Source organism: Dermacentor andersoni, chromosome 2 (genome assembly GCF_023375885.2).
Source record: "Dermacentor andersoni chromosome 2, qqDerAnde1_hic_scaffold, whole genome shotgun sequence".
Classification (NCBI taxonomy): domain Eukaryota; kingdom Metazoa; phylum Arthropoda; class Arachnida; order Ixodida; family Ixodidae; genus Dermacentor; species Dermacentor andersoni.
The window spans coordinates 26,509,806-26,536,987 of NC_092815.1; the positions used below are offsets into that span (position 1 = coordinate 26,509,806).

Here is a 27,182-nt window from a genome sequence, read left to right on the forward strand (position 1 = left end):
TTCAAAAACGTTCTGGAGTGCAAATACAAATTAATAATGCAAGCTGTTTGATTGTGTGACTTTGGTCATGCACACCCTGCACTTCGGAATTTTTGGCTGTATGTCCTTAAACCACACAGCACAGAACTACTGTGAGCTTTTGCCACCCATAGTGAAATACCAGCTTCAATCCATCGAGTTGAATTTATCAGCTGGAATCTATCAGTCAAGGGACAATATTAAAAAGTGCCGTGCTTAAAGTCGCCCACGAATCCCTTAACACAGTCATTGTGGCAGCTCTTTCTTGAGGTCATGATTTCTGTGTGCCATGACCCTGTGAAGTGAGTCATTCATGGTTCATGGTGTTTATGTGGAGCCAAACGTTTTTATTTCCATTGCCACCAGTCGCAACCGAAATTTTTCACCAGGGTTGATCATTTGCAGAGGTATACAGCTTCTGCACTACAAGAAAAACCTGTGCACCTGTGTTGTACAGCAGGAATATGCAATGTGACACATTGTTGGTGTACATTTCGTTGGGTATTAGTATGGTCTAGCAATGGGATTTCAGACAAGCATGCTGCAAGATACTTACCAAGTTGGCAGTGTCTTTTTACTTTTACTCCTGGACACCCATCTTTTCTAATTCACTCTATGCAAAAACCTAGTGATTCCATTTCCTGTAACAAGCCAAGCAAAATGCTGAGAAAAAGAATGATTTTGATTGGAGCTGGTCTTACAGTGTGTGTTTCATGTCTTTCAGGGGATTTTGTTTCTTTAATTCCGTGGCAATTGCTGCTAAGCAGCTTCGGCAAAAGCTCAAGATGGAGAAGATTCTCGTGGTTGACTGGGTATGCTCTCTAACATTTATTTTATTTTTCAATTGTGTCACTTTGTTTCCTCAATATTCATTGTAATTTTATTCACTTCAGGTGCTGTGCACACAATTGTGCATGCCAATATATTTCATCAAAATCAAAGCAGTGATGAAAATAATATTTAAAATGTGTCGCATACATTCTGAAATAGTTCTGATTGTACCTCTGCTGCAAGTTTGAATAATATATGTAAACTGATTTACTAGAACAGGTTGGTAGTTAGACAGCTGGGTATTATTTCTTAGTGTCAGTTTTTTGTCATGCAGTGAGTTGACATCTTTCATTATTTTTTCACAATGTTTTGCATCAGGCATATTTTTCAAGTAACTGGATAGGTGCTTTCCATGTATTCTAGACATCCAAAAGCTTGTTTTTATACCTGACGTTCCCATAGAGAGTTATCCTATGAAGTCGACCCACATTCTGTAACCTTGACAAAAGTAACTGAAGAATTGAAAATTATTTATTCTTTCTGAGGCTGTATGCTTTTCAGGATTCTGAAGGGGCAAGAAATGTGATGAAACTAAATTGTGAACGGGTAGAATTAGTCAGTGCCTGAAGGGGTTAAAAAGCCTATCATGCAAGAGCGTTGTAGCAGTGCTTATACGACACACCAAAAAAGTGTTACTGGGCACGCAGGCTGTGTGAACTTCTTATTTTTGGTACCAACAGGGACACAGATACTCGAACACTAACGAGTTTTGTAAGGTTTGTTTGCATCGTAGATGAACAGAGTCGTTCACTGCAGAGAATGTTGGCAGTTATAGCAGAAGCACCCCTTGCCCAAGTTTTGAAACTGAGTAGCAGGCCTTCTTTCTCTCATATTGTGCTAGCTTGTCATCTCGTGGAGTTGATGAGCGCACTTCTTTTCCTTTTTATTGGCATGTTTTTGTTCCACCAACCATTGCTTCATTTCAGGATGTCCACCACGGGAATGGTCTGCAGCAAATCTTTTACGATGACCCACATGTGTTGTACATCTCCCTTCATCGACATGACGACGGCAACTTTTTTCCTGGCACTGGTGATCCCCAGGAGGTAAGGCTGTGAGCCAACTGCTAGTTTTCTGGTGACAGCTAAGCTATGGCATTAGAGAAAGGAAACCTACCTAGCCATAGCTCCTATTCTCATAAGCTTCAAGTTTAGTAAGCAGAGAAAAGAATGTCAACAAGCTCAAAAATTCATGACAAATAATCTGATTGTCACAGATCTGCTTGTTACCCTGAGAGAAAGGCAACCTCAAAACTTCTTACAATACCAGTGCACCACGGAAAGTGGCGATGAAAGGACATAACTCAAATAAAACATACACTTGCCAACAAAAGTAAATAATGTCAATTGATGTTACGAGGCCCATACGCGTCCCTTGTTCACAATGCAGATGAAAAGCTGTGGCAGTGGCTTATGTACAGAGTAAATGGCAATGCAATATGTTGCAACACAGATTGCAATACAGAAAATTTACTATACAGTATACAGTTGAAACTCGATTTAACGAAGTGATGACGGCGCTCGAATTATTTCATTAAATTGGGAAGTTTGTAAGATTTAGAAAGGAATTTTTGGTCCTTCAATTTAAAATTGTAACTTAGCGAGACGCAAAAGCCACCACGGCATTGTATTTGCCGCTAATCTAGCCATCTGTCACATAAACTATGAAATAACGAAAGCAACCATCACTGCCCCTTCCGAGGCAGCGTTGAGTCCACTTCCGTGCATGGCTGCAGCATGAAGCCTCCTCAAAATAAAGCTAAGGCCATGACTAGGGCACCTAGATGTTTTAACACGATAGCTTTAGAGCACATGCTTGAAGAAAAACCAGTCTGTGTAAGAAGTAGAAAGAAATTACCGCTTTTTTACCCATTTATTTCAGGAAAAGCTTCGTCAAATTGAGTGCGGCCAAGTTAATTTCGTTAATTCAGGTTGATAACAACATTGAACCCTATGGGTACCTGCTAGGGAATGGAAATTGCTTCATTAGATTGGGAACTTTGTAAATTAGATTTTGTTAGATCGAGTTTTAACTGTAGCGTGTACTTTGTGAATGGTAAGACTAGCAAAGAAAATTTGGTTGCGTTCCATCAGTCACTCACATAGTGAGTGTTAGTCGCAAGTGAATTGCATCATGATTTAGCAGTACATCAGGTAGCTCATCTTGACCCAATGTTTCAGAGTATGTTTTTACGAGCTCACTGTAGTGGCTGAGTGGTTGTCGTGCCTTCCTGTTGAGGTCGCAGGTTTGAATCCCAACCACATTGACTTCATTCTAATGTGGGACGAATACAAAAACGCTTATGTGCTGAGCTTTGGGTGCACATTAAGGAAGCCCGGGTGGTGAAAATTAATCCTGAACACCCTCATTATGGAGTCTCTCATAATCATGTGTTGCCTTGGAATGTTGAAGTCAATCCATCCCTGTATCAAATATGCAATCGCTTTCCTTTCCTAGGTTGGCATTGACGATGGCACAGGTTTCAATATCAACATTGCCTGGTCCGGTGCATTAAACCCCCCGATGGGCGATGCCGAGTACATCGCAGCTTTTCGGTGAGTGCAACTCTTAATGACTGCATGCCAGTTCTATTTTTGAAAGGTTTTCACTAGAGGTCTCAGTGTATCTGTGTTGCTCATATGAATGGTGATCCTTGGTTTTATTGATGTATGTTTTCATTTTTGGTGTGCATATTTAGCTTGCATGCACAGGTTATCTATCAAACTGTTGATGCATAAAGGTGTGGCAGCATCTCTCTTTGTGCGACTTATTTTTTCTTTTATTTTTTCTCATATATTATGTTAGTTTGTAAATTATTGAATTGAACAACTCTTCCAGGTACCCTAAAATATCATTCATTCATTCATTTATTGACACTTGGCAGTATAATTAATTTGATCTCTTTGACATACAGGGTCCTGAATATTTGACTGCACATGTTCAAAAAAAGATTTTGCGCTCACCGCTGCATTGCTCTTGCTCAAATTTTGAAGAACGATTGCATTTTCACGTCGACTTCATTTAGTATACCACTTGCCACAATTAGTCGCCTGTTTTTTTAAGACAGAAATTAGAAATTAACTGTTTTTGTCTATGGGAAAAATGGCGTCTGAAAAACCGGCCCTGGCATTGACTTGTGTCGCCACCTGCTGTCATCTGCAGAAAGCAGTGTTTCAGGGAGGGCTGCTGCGTGTTGCCCAGTCCTGGAACGGGCGACTGCCCTCCCTGAAGCGCTGCTTTCTGCAGATGACGGCAAGTGGCGACACAAGTGCATGCTTGTGCCGTCGCGGCAGCAGCTCACATCTCCACAAGCGCAGGCGAATTTGCACTTTTTTCTTAGAAACCAGGCAAGTAACTGTGCCAAATGTTATACTAAACGAAGTCGACGCCAGAATGCAATAATTCTGCAAAATTTTAGCAAGAACAGTGCAGCAGTGAGTGCGAAATGTTTTTTTGAACACGTACAGCCAAATATTCAGGACCCTGTATGTATGAGAGGCAGCAGTCTTAAGACTGATTATTATATTTTGTTGCCATTATGTATTACTCCTTCTTTCTTGTGATAAGGCCTCTTCTATTTATTTGTTATTTATTTAATACATACTGCAGACTCAAGGTCCAAGAAGGGTAAGCATAAAGATACATAAATACAAAAACACAACAAGAAGTATTTACTAACATGTCAGAAAACAACAAAGTGGCGTGTTATAATGGGCAGTCCAAGCAGTTCCAATCATTATTGGTGCATGGGAAAAAAAGAGTATTTGAATTAGTCACTTCTCACAAGATACGGAGCACGTGGTTGCTGGCGGTGGTGCCGAGCATGCCCGGTAACAAGCGGCATTACATATGGGCAAGGTTCACAGTGCCTTCCCAGTGGTCCACTGTGGCAGCGTCACATGCCCTGGAAATTTGGTCTGTATTGTGCTACAATGTGGACAACTTTCTCTGTGCATTGGTACCATTTCTGTGCTTCCACAGGCAACTCTATGAGCAGCCCCACGGTGAGATAATATGAAAGAAAGTTCACATCGCTTGAATCGTCTCCCATAAACTGTGACCAACACCTGAGAAAATGGCACCCTCTAAGTGGCCAGTACTACACCCCACAAGTCTGCCATCACTTGGCAGCAATTGACAAAATGCACAAGTTAGCTAAGTCTGAGGCAAAAGGAATTGTACGTCAGTATGTGTCCTTGCTAAAGGAAACTCTCTGGATTGTTGTGTGCATATTTGGTTCCTCCTTTTTCTTTAGGACCATTGTAATGCCCATAGCTCGAGACTTTGACCCGGAGATTGTACTGGTTGCAGCGGGATTTGATGCAGCTGCTGGCCACCCACCTCCACTTGGTGGATACCAGATATCACCAGCCTGTAAGATAACACTTTGTCTCCCTCATTATCTCTTGCATGGCTGCGCTAGTGCATCTACTGTATATTGTGCTCTTAATGCTTGTCTTGGGAAATGACAGTGTGCAATAGCCGTATAACAAAGTGAGACATTTAGTGGGCACAGTGCGGTATGCTGAATAAAATGTGTCATCTTGGTGCAAAACTTACTTGGAATACACCTTCCAGTCTAACCTTTCCAAAACAAGTGACATATGGCAAGTCATGCAATGCTGTCATTGAATGCTCTTACGAAGAGCAGTACTACATAGTTTGAGTAAAACAGCAGCTACACTGAGTAACAAGCACAAAAACTCTTTAATGGTGGATTGCAGCTCAAATTACATTTGACATGACCTTTGTAGTGTAGTCAGAGTGCTTTAAAAATGACTATTTATATAAGGTGCAAGTCATATGTCTTATTCCTGCAAGCATTGCAAACAAAAAAGGACCATAGAAAGATGGAGATTTGAGATGGGGTCAGCTGTGGTCAAACAAGGAAAGCCTCAGCTTGAAACCGGTGTTTTGACCTGGGGACTTCGCTTTGTCATTCCTCTAATTGGCAATTGTTGATTCTGCAAGTATCATGATTGATAATTTACCAGCACCAAAAAACAGACAGTATTCAAGAATATGCACACAGTACAAATCCCGATGAGCCTTTGGCATTTGTCCTGTTCACACCTTCCTCTGTCCTGTCCTATTTTATTTCATGAAATTACGGATTACTTTTCTTGTAACCAACTTTAATAATGATAATTCTTTATTGTTGCAGTTCATTTATAAGATAAACCACTGGTAAGGAGTATAAAATAAACATTGGCAGCAATTGGATGTTTACAGTTATTATACATTATCATAAAATGCAAACCACAACAAATACAGAGTTTCGGTATGTGGAGCAAAATACATCAGTGCACAAAATTTATCAAAGCAAAGAGGAATGAATGTACAGAGAGAAATCAAAGAGAAAGCAAACACTTAGCACACATGAATAAGTTGTGGTGGTAACTGTGGTTAGCAGGGCATAAATGGCATGTTTAAATTGTACTTCTACTGATTTTGTGGACATATATACTGGTTCAATATATATTGGATCAAGTTTAAGAATTTAGGTATTTAATGGCCTAGCTTCTGAAAGCTACTGTTAGTACGGGCTCTATGAGTTTGATAGTTAATAAGCTAACCAAGCATTCTTGTTCTCAGTTGTTATACTCCTGTGGCTTTTAAAGCACATCTCCTGTTTTGAATAGTTGAGAAATAATAGATTTTATGTATTCAGGGTCGAGTAAAATGAGTGTAACAGCAATAACGGCAAATTCTTCACACAATCTTGCACAAAACGCTGCCAAGACCTGAAGTGCTACATTGTGTGTTATCAACCACATCAATATCCGTAAGTGCAAAATGAGGTCTGATGCTACCTAACATTAGATATTCTCCACCGAATAACTATACAAAAGTGTAATGCTCTGATTACAGCAACCACTTATGCTGCTAATATTTACCACTACTTTCGACACTTCCATTGCTCTGTGCATTAATTGCTATAGTGCATGCAAAATAATGCTGTTCTTCTTTTTTTTTACTTCATCACTGAAAAGTGGGTTGGTTTTATTACTTTTTATAACACCTGGTCATAGAACTAGTTTAGAGCAACAACAGTGGAAGCTCAAAGTCATGAATTCAGTGATAACTGAACGGTTGTTTTGCAGGTTTTGCCTATATGACGAAGCAGCTGATGACATTAGCCAAGGGCAAACTTGTGCTTGCTCTAGAGGGAGGGTGAGTAAGGTTTTTATTTTATTCTTGCTGTATTGTATTTGAAGCTTCTTTTCTTTGTGCTAAATATTAATGATAGCATGCGCTGTTGCACTCTGCAACATGTCTGCTGACATGTTCTTTTTTTGCTGTCTGCAAAAAGATAATACAGTTAAACCTCGATATAACGAACTTGAATATAATGAAATTCTTGATACAATGAAGTATTTAACTTTGCATAACCTCTTGTCCATAGAACACCATGTATTTAGAATCTCAATATAACGAAGTGTGTTTGTATGCCATTTCAGTATAACGAAATTTCACTGCCGCCACAAAGAAATGCCGAGACAATAAATGGGAACTTCTGTGGACTCAGATGGTCAAATGATTGAATTACAAGTGACTGCTTGCAAAAGCACCTCTCAAATCGCTCGCTGCGCGACAAGAGCAACCGCCAAAATGGAGCTGCATCATGTTCCGCATAAAGTCCAAGTGTGACAAGATCCTATCGTGCCCCGTGCACTGTGTGCTCTAGGTGTGAGTTAAAGGGACACTAGAGGAAAATATTAAGTCAAGCTAAAGTGATAGATCAGTGCTTGAGAATCTCTGAGGCGTCAATATTATCGCTAACAAAGCCTTAATAATTGAGAAATTGAGGTAGGTGCAGGACGTGATTAGAGACTCCCACAGGAAATTCAAGTACTTGCCCGATGACAAAAGCACTCCTCAGTTATCACTAGTACTCGACCACTTGTTACAAGAAACATCCTTGTATTCTATTATAAGATGAAATAAAATGCTATTTGCCCAGTTCTATTTCATTTTTAGAAAAAGGAACTCATTGAAATTACCCATGACAATGACACAGTTGGTCGAAATGTTTTGTTTTCGCTCGACTACGCACCGCCCACGCTTTCAAGTTTCAGTAGTTTCGTTATCGCGTAGTGCTGCGCTGGTTTCGCTGGCTCGTGAAACTCATACAAACTGCAAGTAGCAGAGAATTCAACTTCCATGTGATGTCACGGGATGCCCAAGTGTCTACACCACTTGACCAAAAAGCAGTGGCAGCCGCAAATCCACCGCTCTGTCTTGGCTCGGTACCGCCATCTGTCGGCCGCTGTTTTACTCACCAACGGCAGCAAAGGGTGGTGATGGCGTATGCAACGTCACCACTCCCCCGGTTGGGTGGTGGGAGATTTGAACTATGAAAAAGCTATTGAGACCCTTCAGATGCAATTTTCTCGTAAACCTAAGTCTTGGCACGAAACAAGCATTGCGAGGTTTCTGGAACGGTATTTAAACGGTCCACGTCAACTTAGTATTTGCCTTTAGTGTCCCTTTAAAGTGTGCGAGGGTGAAAGAAGAAAGATGTTGGCGTCACGAGTGCCACCTTCCCACACGAGCAAAGGGAAACAGGGGGGAGAGGAACGAGCTCACAGTAACGAGATCGAGCGTGTGCGGAGGGGTGGAGTGGAGTTGGGCGTTGGTGCGCGTCTCGGCCGTGGCTGCGCAAGGCTGTAAGTGCAGCTGAGTGCATACACAGCCGTGCACCCTACTTTAGAGGTAATCCACCGCGTGTGCAAAGAGTGGGCATGCCGAGACGGCGTGGCACCATGTATGCTGTCTTACCGCACGCTTAGTATTGGAGGTTGTGTAATCTCGAATGTCGGTAACCCGTTGGAGCGAGAAGCATATGAAGCATTCACTCGTCCTTGCTGGCGCTTTTCACGATAGTATCATCCCAATGCGGGCGATGCTGTCATCCGCAGGGGCGGAGTGCACATGAAAGCGTGGCTGGCTTCGCTTAATTCGTACCGCTGAGAAGATGTTGTCGATGCATGTGACATGAAACCATATCATTTGTAGCCGACTCCCAAATTTATCAAAAGGAATTGTTTCCTTATTCAAATTTTTTTTTTCAATTGGCTGATAATTCGGAAAATTCTGTGGCCCCTTCTCGTGTAAAAAAAATAGATCGGCGACTGTACTTCTTTGCACAAAAAGTGGAATTTTAATAGAATGAAATTTCAATATAACAAAGCGAATAGCTGATTTTACCGACTTCGTTATATCGAGGTTTAACTGTATATAAATGCCACAAGCAGCTATAGCACAGCACCGGACAGGCTCATGCTGTCTTTGTTTTAGTCTCAGGCCAGCTGGAGAAAACCGTGCTCAGTTTAGGCCGTCTTGACAGGGCAGCTTTAATTCAGTATTATATTATGGCTTTTGTACAATTGTGCATTGATGAAACATTCTAAGACACTGGAGATACATAGATCCTCAGCTTGCTACTACATGATTATTTTCAGTTTGTAGCTATTTTCTATCATTCCTAAGTATTCCTGTAGAATACACCTCCTGCTTATTGTGAGGTAGCAGGGTCAGCTTCTCAGTCATAACCCTTGCACTGGCTCTTAATGTGAGCTCTGTGTACAGCTGAGTTTTCGGTTGTATGCATAGGTCAGCATACTTGCTCATGAGCACAATGACTCATACTCACTTCACACTGATATCATAAATGTAGGATAGAGCGTGAGTGAGTGACAAAAGGTGTGGTGGGACATTGGTATGAACGGGAATGAGTGCTGGTGAGTGTGAGTAGACATGAATGTGAGTGAGCATGAGTTAGTATCCACTTACTGTGCTGACCTGTGGTCATATTTACCCTGATGATGTATTGCAAAACTCGTGTAAGTGAGACAGCTTGAGGAATTCTGCGAAGTAGTGCTTGTTCCACAGTTAGAAATCACTCAATTTTTATTCCAAACACTTATCGCTTGTCAGGGCCCTTTAGCGCTCTGCAGATCTGTGGAGCTTTCTCTTGAAGAACCTGCTAAGTAAGAACAGCAGTGTTTCATTCTGCGACATGTAGTGCCACTCATGAGCACATTTCTTCATCGTTTTCTTTCATCTTTGCAGATATGACCTGCCGTCCATATGTGACTGTTCTCAGGAGTGTGTAGCAGCACTGCTCGGAGATGAGTGCTCACCCTTGCGCGAAGAAGAGATCACCCGGCAGCCTTGTGCAGCTGCGGTCCAGCTGCTGCAGAAAACTGCCGCCATTCAAGGTAAACATGAAAAACCAATGCTGGAAATCTTTAAATGTGAGGGGAAAGGAGCTTCCTACCCTCTTCCTGTGTGCTCACCCCTTAGTAATTGATAAGGACAGGCCAATCTCATCAGACTCACAGCATGTGCACAAGGACTCACCCCCGTATTCAGAAATGCATCTTAATTTGATGCCCATGCTTGACTCGATTTAAACGATGCCTGTCGTCAACGTACCAAAAGAAACACAATGAGCGTCTTCGGTGCGTTCGCACCAGGCGTCATTTATATCAAGTCAAGCACGAGCTTCAAGTTAAGTTGCATTTCTGAATACAAAGGTCAGACACGCCAGGATTCCTCTAGTAGTCATTGCTTTTCCTCCATGCTTAGCTTTGAGGCAAACTTGAATGACTCACTCAGGCTAAGTACATTTGAGAATCTCGCCAGTGAATCATGTTTATAGTGTTGTGGTGCATCTGGTATGATAAACTTGTGAGCACTGATCACTAACAGCATTGAGAAGATAATTTTACTGTGATATTGTGCATGTTTACTGGTATTAATAGCAACACCAAATATCAGTGAACAGGTCCTGCCATGCCTGTTTACTGAAAATTTAGTGCATCTTAAATGGACGCTAAAGGCAAACATTAATTTAAGCTGAAGTGATAGATTAGTGTTCTGGAAAGTCTAAGGCGTCAATATTATCACGAGCAAAGCTTTAGTAATCGAGAAATTGAGGGAAATGCTGGACACAATTTGAGACTTACCCGGGACATTTAAGCATTAGCCTGATGACATAGGCACTCTTCCTTATAATTCTGTCACTACACCCTGCGACAACTTTCTGTGGTTGCGCAGTCAAGGCTACGGCGCCAAAGGACACATTCTTTTACTGTGCATCTGCATGTAGTCTGAGAATATAAGCAACTAGAAGCTACGTAGCATTAAACAAATCGTACCTATTATTTTTATTTTTTGTTCAGGATTTATTCCATAACAAATAATAAGCTTGCTTAGGAAAATGATTTCCATTTCTTGCTGTTCCTAGTTTTCTGGCTTTATGGTGTCCATGTCAGGCATGTCTGGTTTTCCTGGTCCTGTAAACCCCCAGCAAGACATCAGCACTGCTTGCTTTAGCAACACAAGAACAGAAGCTGCGCACGTGCACGCTCATGCGCGTAGCTTTGGCTGTGCTACCACAGAAAGTTGTCGTCAGGTGTAGTACTCAACCACTCATAATAAAAAGATCATTGCATGCATTATAAGACGGAAGGAAATGCTACTTGTCCAGTTCTATTAGATCTTTAGGAAAAAGAACTCATCGATGTTACCCTTGCCAATGACATGGGCAGTTGAAAGGTTTTATTTTTGCTCGACTCTGCGCCGTGTACGCTTTCACGTTTCAGTAGTTTCATTATCACATTGTGCTGCGCTGGTTTTGCTGGCTCACTAAATGCACTCAGACTGCAAGTATCAGAATTCCATGTGCATGTGATGACATGGGATGCTCGAATGGTCCACACCACTTGACCAAGAGCAGCTGCAGTGTGAATCCAACTTAGTTTGGTTTCTCCATGGCTGTGCGTTTGCACTTTAGATGGATGGATGCTGGATGGATGTTATGAGCATCCCCTCTGGAAAGGGGTGGTGGGTTGCGCCACCAAGCTCTTGTTATTATATTGCCTAATGTCCTACCTATGTTAAAAAAGAAAAAGAAAGGAAAGGGAAAAAAAATGCGATGAATTCCCATAACCAAACTTTCTGAACCCCTATTGTGAACTTTGTTTTCCCACACCTCGGTTGTTTGTTGTTTCCCTACTTTTCTTCTACCGATCATCCAATACTTACTAATTTCTACGCGTACATTTTTAGTTTCCCCCCTGCTCTCGCTGAACTCAAGGGCTTCAAGGAGGCCAGAGATGCCTAAATTGACCGCTGGGCAGATAGCTTCACATTCTAATAAAACATGCTCCATCGTTTCCCTAGCTTTACCACAGCAAGCACATGCTTCTTCTTCCTTCTTATATCTTGCTTTATAAGTGCATGTTCTAAGGCATCCTGATCTCGCTTTGAAAAGTAACAAGCTTCCCTTTTGTGTTATCATAAATTGTTTCTTTCCTGATTTCGTTTTTTCCTCTTAAGTAGTTACTCATAGCAGGTTTCTTTTCCATTGCCACCACTAAGATTCTCTCAGCCTCTCTGACTTTCCACTTGATGTTCTTTGTCGCTATGTTGCTCACCATACAGGTCGCATACTTGCTGGTAAGCTTTATAGTTCTTTTCCTCCACTGTGAATCAACGTTTTTCCTGTACAAATCACCGGCGAGATTCTCAAATGTACTTATCCTGAGCAAGTCATTCAAGTTTGCCTCAAAGCTGAGCATAGTGGAAAAGCAACGACTACTAGAGGAATCGTGGCTTGTGTGAGTTGCACCAAAAGCTGCAGTGCCCTCTGTGAGGCGCCATTTTATTCGCCGACAACAGTAAAGAGCAATGATGGCTTATGCAACACCACCACTACCTTCTCGGGGGTGAGCTATTTGAATTGCTCTAGAGGTATCCGGACCCTTCAGTTGAAATTTTCTTGGCACGAATAAAGTGCTGTGAGGTTTCTGGAATGGAATTGTAACAATTTACCAATTCAGGCTGGTGCTTGCAAACAAATATGCAGTCTTAGAACAGAGAGGTGAAGATTACATAGATGTAATGAATGAAACCTTGACTAGGCTGGCTCCGGAAGCAGCAGTTGAAGTGGGAGGTTAGGCACCAAGGAAACTAGTAGGTAAGCTCTCCCAAGTAATGAAGGACCTAATAAAGAAACGACAAAGTTTCTGGAATAGAATGGTAATAGTTTACATTGACTTAATATTTGCCTTTAGTGTCCCTTTAGTTAAGAAAAAGAAAAGCATCGGGGGGTCAAATCCATATCATTCAGAATTCACTTCTGTATGCCTCATAATTCATTCTAACTTTGGAATATTAAACGTGGTTTGCATGTAAAAGTTCTTGTTGAAATGTTACACTTTGCGTGCATTTGTCCATGCAAATAATGTCCCGCTTAGCCAAGCCTTTCACATGCTACATTGTCACGTACCTGTCCGTGCAGCACCACACTGGCCGTGCGTCAAGAAGTGGGCACCGACCATGGGTTCCTCTCTGCTTGAGGCTCAGCAGAAGGAGAAGGAAGAGGTCGAGACAGTCACTGCCTTGGCCTCCCTCTCCATGGCTGCTGCACAGATGCAGTGAGTGATCTCTGTCTGTTCGGCCACAACGCCATCTCACGTAATAGTGTCAGAGCTTCCTAAAGGCATCAGAATATGAGAAGGGTATACATTTGGACCAATCCATGGGTACATTGCCAAAACGTGAAAGTAGTGCGGAACACGTGGGGCTGAAAGAAGTGCAGCACGTACAAGCGCTAACTTGTAAACTGAAGGTTTAAACAGACCCCCACATCTCAATGAACCGTGGCACATACATGAAGCCAACCAAAATCACTCTCAACACTATCAAGGCACATAGTGATAAAATACAGCATTATGTATCTTGTTTCTGTGTGTCTCGCATTATTTCCACGTCTTAACACTGCAATCTGTTGTGTGTGTAGGGACGTGTGTTCTAATACTCGCCATAAATGGCTAAACAGACAGCAAAGTGAACAGCGGCCATCCTAAGTTTCATTCCAATTCTATTGATGCCAGTAAAGAGCCTGGCTGCCAATGTTTGCCAACGTTTTGGCAAAAAAAAGCCAGCATTTTTCAAAGACATCATTGAAGGCAAGAATGGTGCGGGCTCATTCCTGTTCAGCCAAAATGACTGTGCAGAAGCCTGCCTCGCCAGGTTGCCTCAATCCTTCCACACAAGAAAACGCAGTCACAATTTTTTTGTGCTCAAAGTCAGCCACATAATGTTTCTCGGAGGTTTGTGCACAGAAAGTGCTGAAATGCTGACACAAACTGGCATGAAGTTGAAAGAACCACATTTCAAATGTTTTGCAGTACATGGGCAGAAGCTTTTTTATAAGCTGCCAAAGATATTCACTTGATATAACTGTTCATTTTGCTTAGTATTCTCACTGCAACTTCAGTTTTCAGAGATTGTTCTCCATAAGGGACAATATGAATTAACCATGTTTGATAGTAACTGTGTTTGACTGTACTCTCCCATAACTTTTGTATGTGCTCATACATACAGTGTGCTCATCATACATACAGTGTGCTCATACATACATACATACAAGTACATACAGTGAAGCAGACGCACGTGTGAAGCGATTTATTGACATTTCGGCCGGGGTCTGGCCTTCATCAGAATACAATGCATGGCATAGGTACAGTTTATATACATGCGCATATCAACCAGATGAAGATATGCTTACCTAAAAACTGAAGAAAATGCGTGAACAGAATGCGTGCCAATCGTTCTGACGAACAGTTGATACATGTCTAAACAGATGGCGTTTGCAAGCATATCATTTCAAGATATGCACAAAATATGAAATCCAAAATAATTATCAGGTGGCAGCAAAAAACGTCACCGAATAGGTGCTATGTCACTAATCAAGAACAACAAATGAAAACAAAGTGAAATATAGTGACGTGCTAGTAAAATGGCAAAATAGTGCCGTATGGGTAAAAAAGAAGGGAAATGAGGGAAAATGTGACTGGCTATGTGGCCAGGCAACTCAATTTTCCAACCCTTTCATTCAAACCAGATGCGATGGTATCAAACTCATAGATCTTTTTATTTGGTCACATGGTGAACAGGAGCTGCTTTCCTTCATTTCTGGCTTTAACAATGCCCATCCATCTATATCGTTTTCTCACATGTATTCTGCATCTATTATTAACTTCCTTGATGTCAGCATTTCAGTGCTAAATGATAAACTATCTACTGCCCTGTACAAAAAACCACCAAACTGATATCAATATTTGCACTTCAATAGTAACCATGTCAAACATTGCAAGACTAGCATTTTGTATAGTCAGGCCTTACGTTTCAAAAGAATCTGCTCTGAACAATCCGGGTTTCAAAAAACTTTCGCAGCCCTAAAGAATGCTTTAGCCAAACAAAATTATCCACCACAACTAATTGACGACGCAATGAAACGTGCAGACGTGCATGACTGTAGGACGCTTCTGTCCACTGCGAAGAAACTGACTCCCTCACCCCAGACAAATCTTGTCCTAACCCATTCTGCGTCAGTCCTGCATGTTTCAGATGTACTAAAGAAGCACCAAAATATTCTAATGCAAAGTGAACGCCTCAAAGACATCTTCGCTGAACCGCCTAATGTAGTATACCGTAGAGCTAGAAATATTTGAGATATACTATGATCATCTTCTAAGAATGACTGCCCTGACACCATCGGAAGCCATCCTTGCCGAAAACTGCGATGCAAATTATGCCCCTACATGTGTACATCGCAGCAGGTCACTAGTACGGCTTCAAACTTTAATTTAAAAATCAAAGGTGATTTCAACTGCGATACTAAAAACGTAATATATATGCTTGAATGTACCCTGTGCAAGAAACAGTATATTGGACAAACAGAAGGGCCTTTTAGATTGCGCTTTAACAATCAGAAATCCCACGCTAATATGCTGCCCAACCTACCCATCTCAAGACATGCACATCTCCCTGACCACTCATTTGACAAGATGAAAGTCACGTTGCTTGAATTGGGATTTTGTTCAAATTACGATAGAGAAGGCCGTGAATCCTTTCTTATCTATAAGTTTGATACCGTTGCGTCTGGTTTGAATTAAAGTGTTGGAAAATTGAGTTGCCTGGCCACACAGCATGTCACATCTTCCCTCGTTTCCCTTCTTTTTTGCCTGTACAACATTTTTTGCCCTTTTACTAGCACGTCTATTTTTCGCTTTTGTTTTCGTTTGTTGTTCTTGATTGGTGACATAGCACCTATTCAGTGACATTTTTTGCTGTCACCTGATAATTCTTTCGAATTTCATATTTTGTGTGTGGCTTGAAATGACGTGGCTTGCAAACGCCATCTGTTTAGACATGCATCAACTGTTCATCAGAACGATTGACACACATTCTGTTTGCGCATTTTCTTCGGTTTTTATGTAAGCATATCTTCATCTGTAAGCATATCTTCATGCATTGTATTCTGATGAAGGCTGGACCCCGGCCGAAACGTCAATAAATCGCTTCATATGCGCGTCTACTTCACTGTAGATATTTGCCCGGATCCAGAAACGTTTTTTTCTGGTATACACAAGTACATATATGCAAAGTAACATTAGCACATATTGCTCACTGTTTTCTTCTTTGTCCTTTGTTCCTCTTGGATAACAGGGGTCCAAAGTCCGAACCGCCTCAGGAGGACGAACCAATGGAAGAGGACCAAGATAAGTGAGCAGTTGATGGTGCACACAAAGAAACGTTGCAGATAAAGCAGTGAGAAATTTTCAACCAAACTGGTGCAAAGTGCTGAGGACTCCTGCCCAAATGAGCCAAGGAACACAAGTTCACATTGTCACCCTGGAAGCATCAATGAACAGAAAGTGGAGCGGTACCGCTGTTATGGCAACATGCATGCAGCGCCCTTCATCATTTCTGAGGATCAGGAATAACGCCACGGTTTATGTGAAGTCTGAATGTCAAGCGAGTCAAGAACCAGGGGCACCCAACAAACACGGATACATTTTCGGAATGACGTACTCATGTCATCCTGTCATCCTCAGTTGGCCTGTGGCCTGCTGTTGGATCGTAATTTATCGACATTGTTGCTGGTTAATGAGTGGCTTGTCTGCCAGACGTGACATCGCAGATGATTTTTGAAGACATGCATCTGCTGTCATTTTGATATTTAAGGCAGCACGTTATTGCACTCGGGGTTCCTACCGACAGGTTGAGACATTTTATCAGCAAGCATCTGCCAGTTACGCTGTACTGAATGTGAACATCTGGGGCAGAACCTCTTATTCTGAAAAGCGATGCACTATTTTTCGCCTGTTACATACCAAGTATTATGCCTGCCTGTCAGTTTTAATGCTTCCTACTTGCTGATTTGTGTTGACTGGCAGTTTTGCGTCTTGCATGTATGTTGGTTGCACAGATTCAGAGCAGTGTGCCTACGTTGTTGCAAATTATGTCAACTTCCAACGGCTCCATGTCTGCCAGTTGCACTCTTAAGAACAGAATGATGCTGTGGACATCTGCTGAGCATCACCCCAATATGAGTGTAACCTGTTAGGCTAAAGCTACCAAGCTTCTAAAGATTTTTCATGCCAGTTATTGTCATACGTATATTTTAGGGTATGCACTTGCTTCATGCAGTCTCTTGTGCATTGCCTGTACATTTCGTAGTGCCAGTCGTACAAGCTTCGATAGTTTTTAACTGTGCACTAGCTGGTGTCTTTAAACAAGGATGACAGTGTGACAATGTTGAGCTTGCATCTGAGATTGCGAAAGTGTGTCACCTGATGCCCTCAAGTGGCCCCAACAGTACGCAACACAAGTCTTGAACAGAGTTAGCAGGCTTGCTTGCATTTTCTGAGAAGGAAACACGTTTGCAATCCAAAGAAATGTGCTAGTTTGGCAGAGCATTCTTGCAGGTTGCATTGCACAATAACATTGAGGGCCTTAAAAAAGGCTGCAAGAACACTGCGGAGGGAAAGAGACAGGAGCATTGAAGAATGTTACATTGGTCACGTCGTGCACATGTTTGGGAGGGATATTGCGATGTACAACTGCACTTTGTATACACCCAAGTGTGGGCATGCACTGTCTGCTACACCACTTCAGTACAGCATCAAGTAGAGAAACAACTAGCTGCTCTTTTTCCTTGAGAGGAAAGAAAGAAGAAGAAAAAGGACAAGGAAGAATCATCCTTATAACCGTTGCAGCCATTTTTACGAATAAGAGTAAGCAGGGAGTACTAGTTCGTCACCATAGTGATTAAGCAAATGTGTTTTTACACTGCTGCAGTGGTCTTATTATGCCACTGTCATGGGCATTACATACTACAGAGTCTTTTGGATGTACTAAGTTTTTGTGAGCTTTATGACAACTTTAAAACAATGCTAGTCAGAACCTCGTCAGTATAGCGTCTGCGGGGGACATGTGCTAAGTGTTTTTTACGGCAGCAGCTGTGGCGGCAATGGAAAAAAGCAAAGTGCCCTCCTGTTTGTCGCTGTCTCTCACTTCCCATAGCTGCGCATAGTTGCCTTTGGTATACTGCTGTGGTAGGTGCTGGAAGACAGGTTCTCGTGAAACTGTTGACGGTAGATTGCGGGTGGCTTTGGGGCTTTCTAGGGCGTTTGAATCGGGTGCAGCCCCGTCAGTGCTACTTCCTTGGCACTGGCATAACTAGTAGGTGCAGTGAACGCACCTATTAGTTGCCCATGGAAGGATTAATAAGTGACTTTCTACACTTGTTTGCCTTGCACATTGCATTTTGTATATTTTTGTTGTTGCATTCTACAAACAACCAGAACAAAACTTGATTGGTTTGTGGTTCCCTGACCGATAACTTTCTAGGCCACACTCTGGTTTTCGGTTACCTGCACATATGCACAACCTAGACACACAGACACACACCAAACACACACACGTACACAAATAATGCAAAGACATTTACACATGTGCAGCACTTTTCAGTTCTGATCCTTTGTTGAGCTAAAGAATAAATCATTCATAAAAGTGAAAATTGGTCAGACCAATGTGCTGGCCTTGCTTGCTTGAAAGGGCAGCAGTTGTGTCTGCAGCGCTCATTGTGTAAATATGTCCATGTGAAACACACTGAAGAGGCTAGTGCAAGAGGAGTGCATACATGCTGATTAGAAAGCTGCTTGGTAACATCAGAAGAAGAACAAATGCCGCAGACAGGGGCTTGCGTCTGGTTCTTCAGCTGCAGTTTGCCAAGTGATTTAAGTTCCTTACAAAACTGGCGTGCTTTGTGATGTACACTATATTTACTGTGCTAGTAAAAGTTCTCATTAATGTCTTCATGCATTCTTTTTTTTTTGTCTTCATTTTTTTTCTTTCACGCATTGTATTTTTTAACTGTTGAATGTTAGCATTTTTTCGAGCTGTGAAACCTGATGTGAAGTTCGTGTATACTTGTTTCATATCTGTCTGTTTGTGTGCACGTGTCGATATATGCATACACACATATATATATATATATAATATACATGCATTGCGCATTGTTAAACACACAGCTAGACAGGATGGCACTGTTTGCGACTGTGGTTCTGCTTAGGCACCCTCTGGTCTGCAGATAATTGCGCTTCCTGTGTTGCGCTCTCTTGCATTTTTGCTCATGGCTTCATTTCTCGTTGCAATCTTGTGCACATTCTAAAGCCGCTTTGCTTGTCCAATGATCATTTTATTTGTAAATACACAAGCTGTTTTAAGGACTTTCATTTATTCTTGTATGCTTTTTTTTTTCTCAACACCCAACTCGTCACTCATTTGTTGTGCGTCGTGCCATCCCCATCTCCTTCCTTCCCGCTCCACACCTGAATCACTGATGATAATATATATATATATATATAACATGTTACAGCGCCATAATAGTATATCATTTGTACAGTGCTGATTTTACTCTGTCTTCAGAAACCTAATTTCAAGGTCAAAACAAAGTATACTGCATAACCCATTGTTGGCTGAGCGCTTAATTAAGGAACAACATGTTTTGTTTTGTCAAGTTTGAACCCATAGTCAGTTGGAGGGCCATTAGAAAGAAAACCATGAAAGAGAGAAATGAAATCTAGCTTTGTCAAAGTGTCTAGTAGAAAGCTTTAAAGTTGATAATTTTTTTTTGTTTTGTTTTTTTATTGATAATTGGGCTATAATGCATGATGTGGAAAGAGAGAGAAAAAGGAAGGCTGGCATATATGTTTTATTAGTTCTGCATACAAGATATGTGCATGTGGATTGGCATTTTTCCAGAGCATACCTTAAAATTTTTCTTGTTCACATTGAAGGGACACTGAAGGCAAACATTAAGTCAAGGTAAACTGATAAATGTATGCTCCAAAAATGTCGAAGTCACTTTAACTGAGCAAAGGATTTTTCTTGGTGAAAAAAAGACAAAGGTTGTATATGTAAAAAGGGATTGCCAACATCACTTTCCGAATACAGGACCAGCTCTTGATGCCTTCATCATAATTGGTCATTATTTATTTATTCATTTTTTTACTCGCATTACCACCAGGCATAGAGTAGGGGGTAATAAAAGCCTTAAAGAATACAAAGGATACATGTACGTAACAAAATGCAGATTGATAACTGTTCATAAGAGTTCAGGAAACAACAATAAAAAATAAATAGATAATAATAACGGTGAGTAACAAATGTTCACCAAAGGTTCAATAATAATGACAAAGAGAAAAAAACAAGTTTCATATTGAACTGCTGATAGGAAAAGCTAGGTAATTGGAATGGGAAAGAAAACTTAGTGAGGCTAATTTTCAATAATTTTCTTGTGAAGGAACTCGCTGGTTCTCTACTCGCACCACTCTGTCAGCATCATTTGCGAGAGTCTAGGGCATAGAGTGAAGGCCCCCTCTATGTGGCTTCCCGATTCGCAGAGGGTAATAACACTCAGAAGAGCATGACCTCAGAGATTCTATGCTGCGTGTCGATATGTCAGTAACATATCAACACCAGTTTTCTCAGGCAATCCCCTGTCTAAGATAGGTGCCGTTCTCAGAAAATTATCTACAACTAAACCACTGCTTGACACTGAACAAAGGCTACTAGGTTTTGAGGATTGTCATCTACCACTGTAGAATTGAGTTAATATTTCCTTTTAGTGTTCCTTTAACAAAGAAAATTTATGTCCTTGCTTACAAGCTTGCTCACTTTTAAACCCATCTGTGCAAATTAGAAAAATTAGAAAAATAGAAGCTATATCTTACTCTTATGCAAAATACATGAGCTGCAGTGAATGTGTGAATAAAGATTTGTGTGTTAGGCTTTAAGCTTTTCACTGCAGCAGGCTGTCTTCTTATGTAGTTGACAAACTAGCAGAGTAAAAGCAAGAAATTTTAACTGTACCTTTTTTTTTCTCTTTTTTTCTTGCGAGACCATTAGTGCAAGCCTTTTCTTTCTTTTCTTTTGGCTTTTCATTATATGCAAATAGCTATTTTGACTGATGCTGATACACACAATGATCTATCTAGTCAATTATTTGAGCCTGTCTAAGATGCCCTCTTTTGTTAAACTTTTAATACTGATGTTCCTTCGTGCTGTTGTTTTCAAACTTTGCGATAATATGTTAACGAAGTGCTGGTTTCAAAGCAAACATCGTTGTAGTTAGCAATGACACACTGTGTGTGTTGGCAGGCATGAAAAAGTGCTGGGTCAAGGCTAGTCATGGTTAGTCAGAGGTGCACTTGGCTAACGTGACATGTTTTGTTCTTTGTTTTCTTGTTTGACCCGTCTTGTTGCGCAATCTTGTATATTGTATGTTGAAGAGGATATAAGCGATAACTTATGCTGTACAGTCATAGAGATGTTTGTGTTTTCTTTCAATGATATTATTGCGCTATTTCATTACAAAGTGAAGACACGATAAATAAAAGCATATATTTTTTGCCACTTGTATGTACACTATGTGCCATTGTAAAGTGTGTTATATTATTATGGGATAATGAAAAGATGTATTTGTACTCTCTCCCTTGTTTTTCTTTTGTTTTTGTCATGCATTTGTATCATCAATAAACCATTATTCAGTGCCTATCATTGATGATTGTTGACTCATTGCACTTCGTACAGGCCAGGTGCTCTATGTCACATGACTGGAGATCATGAGAGGCGGCACCAGGACTTTCCTGTTGTAGGGGGGGGGGGGGGGAGGCAGAGCATGACTCTCCATTTTCATTATGGTTCCACGAAAGCACTTCATCACAAGGCACTCTATGGTGGTAGGATGGGGCCAATGGATCAGGCCAGAGGAAATTTGGGGGGGAGGGGGGAGGGGTGGGGGGCTTCGACCTTGCCCTCCTTTTGAGCTTGCCCCTGTGGTCATGTGCAGAGATACACACAATGATCACAGTGAAATGTGGACGTAGGAGATTGGGAGTAAAGTGTGGTGTGCGCGAGGCGAGTGAGATTGGCAAGCACAAGTCTGAGCTGGCATATATCTACACAGCTGTACTTTTTCTCTCGTTTTATGCACCCCTTTTCCACTTCTCCGGTACAAGGTAGCCAACCAGAGATATCTCTGTCTTTGCTTTTATCTCTAACTCTCTGTAAGCTGCCCCCGTAAATTTTGTTACGGTTAGACCTAATCGAAAATAGCCAGAACTTTCGTGGCTGTTACTATTGTTTGGCAATCGATGGCTGTTACCTAAATTTAAAGCTGAAAAACTAATCAGCCTACAAAAGCTGCACGTCTGAATGTAGGAGCGGAACCGGTAGGTCGGGGGGGGGGGCAAGGGGTGCTCTCCTTTCCCTCGCCCGAAATTTTAACCCGCCCCTCCATCGCCCCCGAAAGGGAAAGAAATCCTGACGCTGCCCCTGGCCTTGAGCCTTGCAATTATGATATAAATTATAGGCGTTTTTGTGTAGTGCGCATTGGTACTTATTCTTCCGTTCGTTGCATAAGCTGGGCAAGTTGCACTGAGCATGGCGTCGCGCACGGCCACCTTACCGTGAGCCAATCTGCACGGTCGCCGGTTCTCTATACGATCGGGCATGAAAACGACCACATGTGGTTATTTTATGGCCGCACTAGACCGCTTCACGGCGATAACGGAGCAAGCGGTCATCTCGAAGGAAATGCATAGAGAATGGGAAAAGTAAAACTCCGTTTGAATGAGATTTCTTGAAGCCATCGCTGGATGGCGCCAGCTGTGTGCAAAGGATGTACTCTGTCGGGGAACGGTCGGGGTTTATTTATGTATTTATTTATTGATTGATAGTATTTCCTCCTTTTTCTTTTGTTCTCCTTCTTTATTTTTTTATCCTGCGTACCGGCCGGCCGTTGGCTGCGGACTGCTGCACTTGCGTCGCTGCGTCGTTCGGTTGTTGCGAGAGCGGTTTGCTTTCGTCGGCTTTCCCTGCCCCCTCGCTCTCGCGCACGCGCTCGCCCAAAGCGGTGGCGGCGTTCTCGATCCCCAACGCGCGAGCGAGCCGGCTGCGTACTGCAGGAAAACTCGTCGGCGCAGGCAAAGCCGCAAAAGGCGATAAAAACGCTCACGCGCTCTGCCACCGCCTGCGGGGCTTGACCAGCGTAAGCGGGACCTGTGGTCGCGCGGCCGGTTCGGAGAGGCACCGAAACGCTGCTTGAAAGCGAGTGTGCGTTGACGGACAGGCGGCGAATCTGCGGGAGCGACCGTTCGCGCCGGCTGCGCCGTTATCAGCCAGAGCTTGGTGCTTGCCTCTGATGACAGCGACCCGCCTTGAGTGAAAGGTGAGAAAAGATTGCTGAACGTGTGCGCAAACTCCGTGTCTGCTGCTGTCTCTTTCTTGGTGACTGACTCTCACGACTGTCGGCAGCCATATCGCTACAAAGTGAGAACACATGGTCTATAATAATAATAATAATAATAATAATAATAATAATAATAATAATAATAATAATAATAATAATGGAGTGAGGACCAGCCACCGGAAAGATGTTCATTTAAAGGAGCTGAACGTAGGCTGCGGAAAGAGGAGAAACATTACTGACGTTTCGGTTAATTATTTATCGGTCGCTTTCTGCGCAGTACTGTAACTCGCTCTCAATACACGCTGCAACAACAGTGCGATGCTGGCGCCGGTGGGAAACTGAACGCACCGCCATCAGTCGTCATTTAATTTGCTTTGCCTCAGTACTCGTGTTCTCCCGTTTCTGCTTCTCCTCCTCCGTGATGAAGTGCTCCTTAATAAAAAACAGCGCTACAAGAAAGCTGCGCTCTTGGCAAGGCCCGCAGTCAGGCAGCCGAACTGATTACTACCTCCCGACACGAGCGGCGGCGAGCGCGTGGCCCTTGTCCTCGAAGACGCTAGTCCGCGCGCGCCGCATCGGTTCTCGAGAGTCCTCCAGGCGAGGTCCGGCTCGTTGCGCAACAAGACGACCCGTCGACCACCGTGGCGTCATGCGTCACTTGTCAGGTGGCCCGCGGTGATCATTGCCTGTCCCCCCCGAGAAAGGCGCTGCCGTGTACCGTACGTCCGGGGCTGCCAACGCAAGCGGCGCGTGCGGCGCGCGCGCCCAGCCCGCCCGCTGGAGCCGCTGCGGAAACGCGTCCTTGTACGGATGGCAGACGCGGTGAAAAAAATAAAGGAGGAAGAGAACGCCTTTACCTCGCTGTCAGTCTCCGAGCCTGCGTGCGTGTGTGTAGGCATGCGGGAACGCGTGCTACAGCTCTTAAGCACCTCCGGTGTGCAGCTGTTGTTACCAATGCTGCCGCCCCGCCGTCGTTCGCCTCTCGCAGCGCGCTTTGTTGACCCCCCCCTTGCGCGTACCACAATGGCGGCGAGGAGCGCTGCAAAAGACTGCTGTCGTGGAGTAGGTGGAACCGCTGCTAGACAACGACCAACGTTCTCCAAGCGACGAGAGGGAAGAAACACATTTATCGAAAAATGAATAAGCAGGTGTCTTTGGCTTTGGGTGCGGGATATGTGATACGTAATTCTTGATAATGTCCTTGGGTGTTTTGATTCGAATCAACTACTATAGTAGCAATTAAGCATTGCAAAGGCGCAACGCCGGTTTGGTTCTTCGTCACCGTGTGTGCATAAGCTGGGGGCCTGAATCCGCGTTAAATGTGTCACAGCCAAGCCTTAACATTCAGAGAAATTGTGTGTCGTTGGCGGGTAGACAGTACAACTTTTGCACGCTGATGATAGCCTTTAATTGTGTGCTGCATTCTAGATGCCTCGAGAGCTGTGTCCCTGCGTGTACGCGTAGCTTGCTAAAGATGCGCTCGTCAAAGTTGACTTCTCCACAGTAAGAGGCCTTATGCGGGAAAGGCAGCTTTACTCTTCACTTTTTGTTTTGTAAGCGAAATATATCCTGTATATTCACCTTTTTCTTCCTTTATGCTTTTGCGTGCCTGTGTACGTGCGTGTATGTAACACAATATGCCGATCGCTTCTTTTGGGGGGATACACTATATATATGAGAGGTATAAAAAAATGTGAAAGGCTAATAAATATCAATAAAATGGCAACCAGTTCCATTAGTAACTCGGTATGACAGTTTTCCAGGAACTAAAACTAAAGTGTCTGCAGACCATATTAGTTAGGAGGGGTGGGGGGAGAAAGCATTGTGTTGGCGGCTACCCACTGCAGCAGTGTGCTTCCCCTCCCAGAAAACTTGCGCCCTCATTTTGCTGTGCTTCTCGTCCTTGTCCTGAAAGACGTGCGTTTAGCGCGGTGCTTGATTACTGCAGAAGCGCTTATTTTAGAGCGAAACTCTACAACGCCATGTCTCTCATGGTCATTCATCGCGTCGCAGTGACCTTGAGCCTCCGGAGAGCAAGTGTGGCAGGTGTGACGTAACGTCATGTGATCCGGTGCGAACAGGCGTCGCAGCTTCGCCCGCTCGGAGCCTCGCCGCTGCTGTACCACGTGACTAAGCGAGGGTAAGAGCTAAATATAGTCCGACGTAGCGCGAGCGAGCGCACACGATACGTTACGTTGGCGAGAGCAACAGCGTCTATAGTTCGACCGATGGTTCGATGCACTGGCGCAGGCAACGTAACTGGACGCGACCAACGCGCTCCGACGCTCCCGGCATCGAGCGACGCTCGCCCGCGCGCCAATAACGTCGAACTGTAAACGCGCTTTAAAATAGGCTGCTTCGCCGGCGCTTAGTCGCTCAGTCTCGCCATGGATGGCGCGCCGGCTGGACCGTGTGTGCGTGCGCTTCAGCGTGAGCGACAGGCTGAATACATTCATCCAGTAGAAATAGCTAGACGGCAGGGTGCGAAATCTCAACCAAATGCAAAGTTGCCTGCTGAAACACCGGAGCAAATGGAGGCCAGATTAGCACGTTAAAGGAAGCTTACCAAGTGCGAAAGCGTGCCAAGATCGAAGCTACTGTAACCGCCGCCGTCATTCAGCAGCACAAACAACAACAAGGGGACGAAGCCGTGGATACAAGCAACGGCATCCACAACGAGCGTTTGACGAAACCACACCGTTTGGCTGGCGGCTAGCTCGACTGCGACGGCTAGGTTTTACCGCGCGCGGCTTCGCGGGCAAACCGTTCGGCAGCGTATGTAACGTGTGTGAAAGACTGTGGCCTAACTTTAATGAAACACTGTGTGCATAGTCTTTGCAAAACCAAGCCAAACAGACCTTTCGCTCCCGATAACTAGGTTTGCAAGAGCTAAACCTCAGCCATTTTTTCCCCTTCATTCGTTCAAAATGAAGAAGAAAAAAACTATGTATACCATCAACAACTGTGCATTTCATTATAGCGTTTCTTTCTTTCTTTCTTTCTTTCTTTCTTTCTTTCTTTCTTTCTTTCTTTCTTTTGTAAGCCAAAGTGTTCTTTGAGACGGTTCAAGTTACAACGCGGGAATTCCAGCAGGTTACAGACGCTGTTTGAGTGACTACTGCTGAGGTGCGTTTACTTTCTGACCTGCTCAATTTAATGACAAATTTTAATGTGCGATGCCTTTCTACACGCGGGATACCGTAGAGGCATCAAGGTAGGGAGAGGGACCTCACGAACTTCGAATCTGTTCTCCGGGAAATACTCGTGCATGGACTTCATAGTTTATGTGCTTCACCAACCACCCTTGCCCCCCCCCCCCCCCCTCTAAAGAGTCTTTAGAGAAGTGTCAAGCTAGCTTTTCTGCTATGCACATTGCCGAAATAATGGCGCCCGCGCATTGCTGAATTGCTGAATAATATCTGCAGCTAGCGCATTATTGTTGCTTTCTCGCATTCCTTACTATCACAGTTAATACATTAAAGCAAACAATATGCACGAAATGTCCTGCGATTGTCATTTTATCGATGGGCTAGCCGCCATATGTTATGGGCACTTGTGCATTGCGCGAAAGTCAGCTTGACACGTTTCGAAACAGTATTACGCGGTGCCATTGCTTATTCGGTTATATAAATTTGCACGTGTCGGTATTTGAAGGGATGCTGCTTATTTGATTATTTCACTATGCAGGTATCGTATTATGCGGTGCTGTCAT

At 43.1% G+C, this 27,182-nt stretch overlaps 2 protein-coding genes across 7 annotated transcripts in view; both read left to right on the forward strand.

Annotated features, from left to right (window-relative positions):
* The window catches only part of HDAC4 (histone deacetylase 4), a 327,955-nt gene extending 306,178 nt beyond the window's left edge, over positions 1-21,777 (forward strand). For all 5 annotated transcript variants that reach the window (XM_050189691.3, XM_072286365.1, XM_072286363.1 and 2 more), the window contains 8 exons: positions 743-830; positions 1,776-1,895; positions 3,307-3,404; positions 5,105-5,223; positions 6,954-7,023; positions 9,925-10,073; positions 13,163-13,298; positions 16,378-21,777. In XM_050189691.3, the coding sequence (XP_050045648.2) occupies positions 743-830; positions 1,776-1,895; positions 3,307-3,404; positions 5,105-5,223; positions 6,954-7,023; positions 9,925-10,073; positions 13,163-13,298; positions 16,378-16,438 (841 nt within the window). In that variant the 3' untranslated portion in view covers positions 16,439-21,777. The remainder of the gene's footprint in view (positions 1-742; positions 831-1,775; positions 1,896-3,306; positions 3,405-5,104; positions 5,224-6,953; positions 7,024-9,924; positions 10,074-13,162; positions 13,299-16,377) is intronic.
* Positions 21,778-23,147: 1,370 nt separating this feature from the next.
* mrj (DnaJ heat shock protein family (Hsp40) member B6 mrj) overlaps positions 23,148-27,182 on the forward strand; it is a 207,797-nt gene continuing 203,762 nt past the window's right edge. Inside the window, exons 1-2 of one of the 2 annotated variants that reach the window (XM_055077329.2) lie at positions 23,148-23,449; positions 25,484-25,610. The gene's annotated coding sequence lies outside the window, so the exon portion shown is untranslated. The remainder of the gene's footprint in view (positions 23,450-25,483; positions 25,611-27,182) is intronic. The other variant, XM_050189668.3, reaches the window with a different exon arrangement.